Consider the following 10,352-nt stretch of genomic DNA (forward strand, 5'->3'; position numbering starts at 1 on the left):
AAGTGGTCTCTATACCTATCCTTCCCCACTTTGCAGAAGATGACATGATGCAAGCCCTGCAAGAATGTGCTGTATCTCAGAGGCCACAGCTCCTTTTCTCAGCTACATTTCTTTCCACCGAAATAAAAAGCTACAGAACTCTACTGCCTTTATGCCAACTTAGTAAGAGAAACAAGGAAAGGTTCTACATAAGGTAAAAAGATTTTCTTCCTTTGTTTCGGTAGGTGCTAATTAAATACAGGTCAATACATACATGTCAATACATACATGTCAAAACCCAATCTATATGCCTTCTGCAAGGTGCTATGTGTTCACATATTTTGGATTAACTTAATTTTGATGGTCAATAAATCATCTCTTAAATGTATTAAAAGCTAAGCATTCCTAAGCCAAAATAATAAAGTTCTTCCACAGCAATCACGGGGTCATCACAAAAAAAATTTCTATATATACTTTTAGAATTAAAGCTTTCAGAAAATCCTATTTGTACAGTTTTCAAGAGATTCCAATTTAGCCAAAGTCTGAGTTGGGGATCTTCCATGCCCTAAATCAAGTTTCTAAGTAAAGATAGGCTTTATGGCTTTCGAAATTAAGGAAACAAATTGATATCATTAGAGATCACCACTGAAGATGAACTACACCACCAGATATAACTCCCCAAAAAGTCACTGAGTGGTACATCTAGTTGCACAAGAATTGAAGAAGTCTTTTGAAATCCAGTCTTTCAATTTATTCTGCAGTTGCATTCAAAAAATAAATACAACTGCTCAAATGCTGAGCACAGTAAGTTAAACCCAGTGTTAAAATAGACTGACATTGACTTCCTGCACATAGGAACACCTTGACTGGTTCAACTAGAATTAGGGTTGCTTTAACAGCAGTGAATCTCCTAGGCTGAATCACCCCCCCTCACACCATCAAAACCATTCTGGTTACTCATGATTAATGGAGGAATTACACTCTTTCTTTTGTTTTATAAATTCACCGTGTTTCATGTAGATAAATTCATCAAATTTCAGATCAGGGCCTGTGATTTATCCAAAGTACTGGTCCACCTCCCAGCAAGCTGTACTAGAGTACCTTGGACTGCCCCCAAATCGAACTGAGCCCAGTCTCTATCTTCTGCATATATAAAAAAGGAGCACAACTACAGGCAAAGTTTAATGCTGGAAGTTTTAGAGGAGGAACAGAAGCCAAACATGAAAATTGTCTTTAGTCACCTCTTCCACAGACACACAGAGCACCTAGTCAAAGTGCCAAAGAATAAAGTGTCATATTGCCAAAATCTCTATAAAAAGTTAAAAAAAATCAGCCATATAAAAATAATTTTGATGCATCTATATACATGCCATTTCCCCAGCAAAAACAGGTCTCTGCTATTCTTGGCCACCATGTTCAGGAGTTGCTTCTGGATAACAATATTCCAGGTTAAATGAAGCACTCTTACACTCAAGTGACAGAAATCTATACTAAGTAATTTACTTTATCTCCGATTTCTTCTAAATAAGCAAAACATGGGTTCCGATACTTTCTTCCTTCAACGGCTTTCCTGTTTGTCTTGTCTCCATCTAGATTGTCCACTAACTTAGGAGGAAAAGAATGTCACAGTGGGAACCAGCTGATTTTATGGGGTTTAGTTCTGATGTACTCTGGTTAAAGAAAAGCTCTGCTTCAAGATCTTGCACTCCTCTCCACCTACAGCTATATAAAAAGAATTTAAATTTTAGTTTCAAATAAATGCAACAGACTTTGAAATTGCACATCGTTCTTCTACTTCTATGGATCTTTCTTCTAGTTCTGTATTACTCTGTAGCTGAACTGAAATTTTTATTAAAAATATCAACACAAAATACACAGAAATTTTCTTCCATTTAAACTCAAGTTCTTTCTTCAGCTGCTCTGTGCTTCACCAGCCTTTACTGAAAGCTTAAAATGCCATTTCACTGAATACTAAATAAGGATAGATATTCTTGAAGTGTTAGAGGTCCTAAAATGAGTGTTTGGAACAGGGGCTTCTCAAGCTTACCTGCAGTGCCTAGTGTTGTAAAGCATTCTTCTTTAAGTGTCTTGTGCTGCTTTTGACTAACCAAGGAGTGTAAAGGGAACTGTCTAATACATAAAACCCAAGAGGGAGTTAACATCTTTTGCCTATGAAGACACCACTGGCTGTTTGATGCATTGTTTTTAATGGTTTTAAAAAGTACTAAATACGTTGAAACACGAAGCAGGTTGAAAAGCCCTTACTATATTTAGCATCATGGTTTTTCTACCTCTTTCTGCTTGAGCAATGAGAAAGAAAAGTCCTCCCTGTTGAGAGTTCAGCTATAGTGGCCAGTGTCAAAAAAGGTAATATACTGGGCAAAAATTTTCATCTAAAGGGTTTTTTTTTCTAAGGGTTCATTACCAGTGCTTGGATTGTGTGCACACAACTGGCTTCAGAATATCAAGGCTTCAAGGTACTTTCCCTAACTACTACACAGTTAGACTTGCCTCTGTGAGCTCTGGTGAAGCACAGGGATAATTAAAATCTCACCTGAGCAAATTACACATATCAACATTAAAAGCTTAATCTTAGGTTTTAGGGAGAAGTCAGGTTCCTAGCAGCAAAGAGAGTAATTTTTTGAGTGCCCCTGCTATGTTCCTGTTGGAATCACTAGGTCTTCTCTCTGCCCTTCAGGACATCTGACCAACTCTGCAGCTTGAGCTTTGGCCTTCAATTGCTAGTTTCATTTATTACAAAGAACAGTCTTGGGTTAATGAATGCCACAGAACACTCAGCAGCATCAGCATGCTGTCAGTCTGTGCTGGGCTACAGCATTGCCTAAACCTAAAAAAAATGACCATCTCTTTCTGTTGCTTAAAAAAAACTGAAAAAACAGGTTTTTCAATTAAGGAAGAAACACACACACATACACAGAGAAAAAAACCCAAAACCACACACACACAATTACATGCAAATTTAAGTAAAAAATTCTTCAGAAGTGCAGAGTATCACTGAAAATCCACTGAGGTTTGCTATTTTGACACGTGTGATTAAAAGCCCACAAAAAACTATGGAAAGACACCTGATGACTCAAATGAGCTTTGGATCAGGTGTAAGGGCATTTCTTTATCTATGCACTGAGACTGTTATATACAACAGTAAATAACTTACAACATCAAAGAAATGCCAATAATGAACTTACTTTTGCTAACAAGTGCAAAGAGCTTTCTTATGAATAGCATCAGTTAATAACTTAGCCATATAATATTCCTGTGATAAATCAAAGTAAAAAAAAAGAGTACAGATGCAACTGTAAACTATACATATCAAAAACATTAAGTAAATATATATATATATGTATAACAAAATTACATTTTCAATGAGATGCTGCCTGTACAGTAACCTGCTCCAGCAAAATCCTGAGTACTTGGCTACCAATACTGTTGGACAGAGCTGAGTTCAAGTTGCATTTTTCAAGCCCACACATATCTTGTCTTCTATCTGCGGAGTAGCTGCAGAGTGCTTAACAGCAAAAAATCTTGCACCATGCACTGGGAATGTATGCTAAGTATAACATCAAAAACCACTTGGTAAAGTTGTTTGGATCCTCAACATGAAGGCTCGGGTATCATTCAGGAACACTGTTACCTCCACTCAGGAGGTAACTATGAAAAGCTAAACAATGTAATGTGATTGCAAGGAATGCACTGGCTTTTAAGTCACTGTTTAGTCTATGTTTTGAGTGCCTTTTTGAGGTCAGAGTAGAAATTGGCCAAGGTGCTGGACATGGCAGTGTCTACTGCAGACTGTGGCAGCATCCCCCGCAGCTCAGTCTGAATGTAGCCTGTCAAAAGGCTGTGGTTGGGACAGTCCTTGAGGGGGACGCAGAACCAGCCACAGGGGTGATTGAATCCACGGACAAAGTTGGGCCTCACCTCTCCATAGTCTAGGCTTATACCTGTGAAGGAAAATAAACCAAAAAACCCACTGAAATTAATTTAGGACAAATCGGGAAAAATAAAGGTGCATGTAAATTTGAAATATACAAGCTTTTAGGGGAGGTTAGTAGAAGTGATGGACACATTTCGAGTTTCTGGGCACTTTCATGCATGAAAGTTGCTCTTCATCCAATCTCCACAACAGGCAGGAGAGAATGATTAGCAAAAATTCAGATACTAAAAAGACATTCCTCCCATTAACTAGAAGCAAGTTATTACTTCTCCCAGATTGCTCTCAACTGGAGACTGAACTTGTCTTTCCCACTCCTGTCCCACAGTTGACATAAGTGAAAACTGGCACACAGGAATGGCTCATAGGTAAGCCAGTAACTTGTACACCTTTTTCAATCCGTAAAACCTTAAAATACATTTGAATTTCTTAAAACACCTTGAATTTACTTGTTAGAGAAAATCTTACACCACTTTTGGAATGTTTACTAAATTAAATTTGAGTCAAATCTTAAGCCAAGCAGCTGTTGCAAAATAAGAATAAAGCAGAGATAAGTGGTGGCTTACCACATGATAAAAGTCCATCTTCATAGCTTGTGGTGTAAGAGAAATCAACAAACTCCCTTGGTGCTATGATGTTCCAGAGCTGGCCAGCAGTTGTATAGCGCATCACACAGCAGTTCTTGTTAAGGGACAGAAAAAGAAGGGTGAAAAAACCAAAAATACCTCAGTAAAATGAGGAAAGGGAAATTTATGCTTGTAGGCAGTTAGCATTTTTCACAAATGTCACAACCTCTGTGAACTACGTTGTGAAAACAAGTTCAGTGAGATCTGAATTGCTGTGCCATTTTCCGTCTGAATTTTGGAAGCTGTGAGGACTTGTGGGCTGCAGCTGAGAGCTGTGAGAGCAGAGAATATCTGGCACCATAAGGGTTTAAAGACCTAAAACTAGAGAACTGTGTCATGCCTGGGAACTGAAAGCCATGTGGCTCTTATGTGACTATTACTTAGGAAGTCTGAAAGGATCATGAACAAATTGAAAGAGGACTCCCTTGGTACTAAGATGCTCTGGTCAATACTTTTAATTCACCAAGGTAAAAACAAAACAATGTGAACAATTTTTCAAAACAGTCTTTCTTGTAAGACAACAGAATTTGTATACATTTTAGGGACTAAGTAGCAAAAATACTTTGTCATATAAATCTTCCTTAAGAGACAGAGCAAAACACAACCCATGCTCAAGCCAGACAGACTGATTAGGAGGTTTGAAGTCATACTGAATATCTGCCAGAACAAAAGTAAGGCTACCAATTCTTTGGCCATCAACTTCAAACCTACCCTTCTTTATTTAGTCCTGACCCTCCCTCTGAATTATTTTGTGTCTCAGTACAAAGCCATGCCACGCAAGTCAGACCTTCAGGAAGCAGAAGAGGCTGCAGCTTCCGTATGGGGAGATTATTATTATTATTGTTTGTTGTGGAACAGAAAAAAGCAAGCTGCAAGAAAAGGCTTTGGCATACAGCAATTCTCTATACATGAATTTTATCAGAGGCTACCAGTGCTCTCAGGTCCAAGACAGTAGTGACTGACTCCTTTCTTTTTTAGCATTGCTAGAGAGATGAATGTCAAGCTTCAGGTTAGGACTGTGCTGCCAGAAAGCCTCATCACTGCATGTATGCACAACGCCCCATGTGCAGAATGAAAAATGTTAGGATTTATCAGAAGTAATGCTCTGCTGTACTGTTAAATTCATGTATTCATCTATACACATTTCCCATGAGAATCTAAACATGTCTTCACCTCTTCAAATGTTTCCAAGATGTCCATTGAAGTCATTAAGCTGTCCCAGTCTAGCCTGTAAGGTCCAGGGCGAATATGATCCACTATTCTGTTAGCAACATCTTCCACCACTCCTTGAGCTTTGTAGCTAGAGAAATATATGTTTACATTTAAAAGTGAGAAATTCTTTATATTCTCTTAATTTGCAACAGTACAATTACATTAACACATTGGTACCTGGAGGTACAGTCAGTGGACAGTTGCAGCAGAAAAACATTACAGAAGACCTACGGGTGCATTTATTCTTCTCTGCAATAAATGTTATTCTGAGAAACCTTGTCTTTTCCTCTGCAAATACTTTTTAAATGGCAAACTCCTTTCCTGAATAAAAATTAACCTGTTTATTTCTCTATTAACTTTTCATTTTGCTCCTCTTACTGGGCTAGCAAGGGAGTTCACCAGGGACAAGTAAAGCTAAAAGAAAGACCAGGAATAGAATGGGAAACATATTTTTCATAAAGCAGAAATAACAGTAGTAGAAGCAAGCTAATGAGAAATTACATTATCTTTAGTTCCATATAAGAGTACCAAATAAAATAATTTGATAAAAGACATTACAGAACATCCACTTGTTGTCAGGTCTTTCCAGAGATTCCAGTTCCTAAAGGTGAAGAATCCATCAGGACTATTACTTTCAAAATACTTTGTAGTCACTAAGATGTTCTTTATTGCCAGCTGATAGCCAGTCAAACAAAAGATTCACTTGCACAGTTCACCCATATTCACTCATAATTACCTGCATGGAGGCAATCTCAGCCATACACTTGGAACTGGAGGACCACAAGAACATGTCAGTGGCTTCCAGGCAGGTGTCTGCAAAGTTCTTCAAAGAGTCCTTAATTTCTACAGGTGTACAAACAACCCTGGGGTTTTCAGCTGCACGTGGCAGTCACTGCACTCCTGGCAGTCATTCAGGTACACAACCTATTGATGCCAGTTGGCATGTGGCACACTCTTGGTGTCTGGGGTCATCAACTCCTTCAGATTCAACAGGACTTAAATTCCATGGGGTGTATCAGTATCTGAGATCCTTTCAAACACTACCTTTTCACACAACTTTTTGTTTTGTTCAGAGTAGTGTTTTCCAGTAACTATTTCTGTACCTAAACCTATAGATACCAAGAGAATCCAGAGACAGAAACTCACATAGGAAGGGCCTTCGTGTCACACAGCTTTCCTACAACTACACACTTGACAGTTTCCTCTATTGTAGCCCCACAGTCACATAGTCCAAGCACTAACACTTCGGACCTACTAAACATAGACTTTATTCTGTGTGATGTAGGCCATCACTTCAACCGATGGGAGTTCTGTGATCAGTTCCACAGACTTCACTGTTTGTAGTCTACAGATCATGCAACACTAAAGCATCAAAATATAACACTACAAAGAAATAACACAAGCACAACAGACAATCCATTTAGCTTCTCCTCTGGAGAATCTGTGTAGCTGAGGGCTGCAGAATTCACAACTTTAATTTTTAAATTCTACAAAACGCATCTGTGGAACCTTAAAAAATCATCTGCTCTACAGGCAAACTTACAGGTATCCACTGAATTCCTCTGATGGTTTACGCCACACAGTTGCATCTTTCTGAAAGAAAATACAAAATACTACGTTAACTGTCACATATACAATTATAAGATGTTCAAAAAAATGCTTCAATTTTCCTCGATGAAAAGCAACTAACTTTAGCATTAACTGTGGTTCACCCCAAAGTGTTCATTGATCTGGGCACGCAGGATATGTGTCAGGTATCTCTTACTTGCTATATTCAACTCTGTCAAAAAAATCAGACAACTGCCTTTCTCAGTATCAAATGCTAGAAGTCTGCACAGAAATAGGGTTGGTAGGCCAAGCCAGTTTGGTATGAAAACATACAGAATAATGGAACCACATTACCAGGCAAAACCTTTCAGGGAAAAGACAACTGGAAAGCCATTACCTGGATGCTACTCAGACAGGAGGACCACACAACTTCTGGTTGCACTCCTCTAACACATGACCTGACAGATGTGTGCACGAGGTGCTGACAGTGGTAGACTAAAAAGCGTAAGCTACCCTTCCCTCCCACTAAAAGTGTCTTGCAAACAGTAGTCTATTTATTATAAGATTACATAGAGAAAATAAACAAGTATCTTCTGATTTTTATGCAACTAAGACATGAAAGTTCTGTACAATATCTCTGTATTTTGGTGTTAAAGAAAGTACCATATGGCACCACTTTATTTGGAATCATGATTATATAAGCACAAAGGAACTCTTTAAGGCATTTTGAAGCAAAACAGATCTCCTCGGTGATAGGTAAAGCTCTGAATGTCTTTTACAGGCACAATACCCAAAATGGAAAGAAGGGAGGGAGGAAGGAAAAGAGAATGAGAGGGAGGAAGAGACAGAGCAAGGGAGGCAAAAAGGAAGTCCAACTAGAAATTTTACAGAGGTAAAAATCTGAGATGCAGGTAACTTCCTAAAGGAATACAACAGTACTTAAGAGTTAACACAGGAATACAGGAGACAATACTTAGGACAGCAGAAGATGTACAGGTGTATGGGAAGATGAAATGCTTGGATGTTGTTTCTACCTTTAAAGACAGTGAATTTGTTAATTTTGCAAATAATCAAGTTACTTTTGGAACACCTGACTCTCTCTTATCAATATCTGCTCATGAAGCTAAAAACATAAATGGAAGTCCCACTCAAACCACTGTAACTAAAGGGCAAAGATAGAAATCTGCCACACTAGTCCTACCACATTGCTACACTGCAACACCCAAATACATTTCTACGTTCTATGCAGGACAGGACAAAAAGGTTCACCCAGCCTAGAACTAACGCACCAGCAAAGTGTATTTAGCTTGCTGAAGCAGGACACAAAAAACCCAGGCAGATCAAAAGAAGGGTATAGCAAACCAGAGAAAGCAGGGCCTGTATTCCCTTTTGTGGAAGGAAACTTAGGGTAACATAGGGGCTCTGAAGGTAACAGCAATGTGAAGCAGTATAAGGGAAAGAATTGAGAATTATGTCACTTCTTAAGAGGAAGACATTTGGAAACTGACGCCTGATGGATGAGTTCAAGCACTATTGAGAAAGAGATTCTAAAGGCCAGCAGATCCTACCTGCCTTGTTGGAAGAACACGTGAGCCTCTTGCAACACTGCTAGTGTTAATTATTTCATATTTCGCTTTAAGTCAAGCCCAAAAGCCTACCCAGGTAGGATACCTCCGTGAGACACTTCTCTGAAAACGAGAGTACATCTGCAACCAGGAAAAACACACTCAGCCACCTAAAGATGCTCTGCCCTAGAGGGGCGATTTCACAGCGCTGTCACATCAAAAGTCCTGCAGCACCTGGCCAAGTGTTTCACACAAAACGGGCTCTTTCCGCAGCAGTGACCCCCAGCTTCCCCAGGAGCAAGGACCGGGACAGCCGCACAGAGACAGCAGCACTCACGGTTTTCTTGGCTACCCTCCACTCGCCGTCGGCGATGCCGTGGTACCGCACCAGCGTGTTCCGCAGCCTCGCAGACAGGGCCGCCGGGTTCGGCAGGGGATCCATCCGCTTCCCTCCCTCGCGGAGATGCCCAATCACACAGACACACGCCGGGAACACGGCGGCGGGTCAGGGATGCCGACAGCAGCACGCACGCTCCGCACCCCCGCGCTGCCGGCAGCGGACGCACAAACCACCGCCGCGGGCACTCGTGTGCATGTCCCCGCTTGCCCGGGGCTCAGGCCGAGATCCAGCGGCCGGTCCCGGCTCGCCGGGCACTTCCCGCACCTCCCGGCACTTCCCGGAGCATCCAAGGGAAGGCGGGACAGACGCGCTCCCGCCGCCCGTGTCCACCCCGCGCGACGCCGACAGCCAATCAGAGCGCGGCTGCTCTCCCTGTGCGGCCAATGGCGGCGCGGTCCGCCGGGCGCGCCCCAAAGGGTCCCTCCCCCAGGCGCGCATCACGAGGACCTACCGACATGTCGCGGCTGTGTCGTCACGGGCCGGGAAGCGGGGGCTGTCCCTGATTGGGGATGGAGCGAGTGGGGTGATGGTGAGGCGGGGCCACGCCTGACCTTGGCGTGGGGCGTGGGAAGACACGCTGCTGTCACGGCAACGCTACGCCCCGTCGTCTGAGGTGGTAGCGCGTTACGGCGCCTGGCACGTGTGCGTGTCGCTGCCACTTCGTACTGATATCCCCGGGTGTCCCAAAGATAAATTTTTTGACAGTAGGATTGCCTTGTGTAGCGGCTTTAAACCCAGCTGGAAATTAAGCACCACGCAGACGCTGGCTCAAACCTCATCTCCCACTCCTGCATCCCCCAACCAAATCCCAGTGGAACAGGGAGGAGAATCAAAGTGGGACTTGTAGGTTAAGAACGGTTTTTATAATCGGAAATAAAAAATACAGCAATTATGGTAAATTATAATAATAATTACAAGGGGAAAAAACAAAACAAGTGATGCACAATACAATTGTTCACCACCCACTGATGAAAGCCAGGCCCCGCTTCCCAAACCCAGATTGGCCCTTTCTGGATGACTCCACCCTGTTTGTGTACTGTGCATAATGTTCTGTGTTGTGGAATATCCTT

At 41.5% G+C, this 10,352-nt stretch overlaps 1 protein-coding gene across 1 annotated transcript; it reads right to left on the reverse strand.

Moving 5' to 3' along the window:
• Positions 1-715: 715 nt before the first annotated feature.
• STARD4 (StAR related lipid transfer domain containing 4) lies at positions 716-9,567 on the reverse strand. Its single transcript, XM_071580093.1, has 5 exons — positions 9,220-9,567; positions 7,313-7,362; positions 5,731-5,857; positions 4,498-4,612; positions 716-3,941 (listed from the first exon to the last, which is right to left on the reverse strand). Exons 1-5 carry the CDS (start codon positions 9,322-9,324, stop codon positions 3,715-3,717), a joined length of 624 nt encoding a protein of 207 aa, XP_071436194.1. The 5' UTR covers positions 9,325-9,567; the 3' UTR covers positions 716-3,714.
• Between the last annotated feature and the right edge of the window lie 785 nt (positions 9,568-10,352).

Source organism: Pithys albifrons, chromosome Z, assembly GCF_047495875.1.
Source record: "Pithys albifrons albifrons isolate INPA30051 chromosome Z, PitAlb_v1, whole genome shotgun sequence".
NCBI lineage: Eukaryota > Metazoa > Chordata > Aves > Passeriformes > Thamnophilidae > Pithys > Pithys albifrons.

Excerpts from the sequence above, each read along its gene's own strand:
- STARD4 (XM_071580093.1), bottom strand. The coding sequence starts at position 9,324 with ATGGATCCCCTGCCGAACCCGGCGGCCCTGTCTGCGAGGCTGCGGAAC. Across the intron at positions 7,363-9,219 it reads GGAGGGTAGCCAAGAAAACC|AAAGATGCAACTGTGTGGCG; the intron begins GTGAGTGCTGCT and ends ATTTTCTTTCAG. Across the intron at positions 3,942-4,497 it reads AGATGGACTTTTATCATGTG|GTATAAGCCTAGACTATGGA; the intron begins GTAAGCCACCAC and ends TTTCCTTCACAG.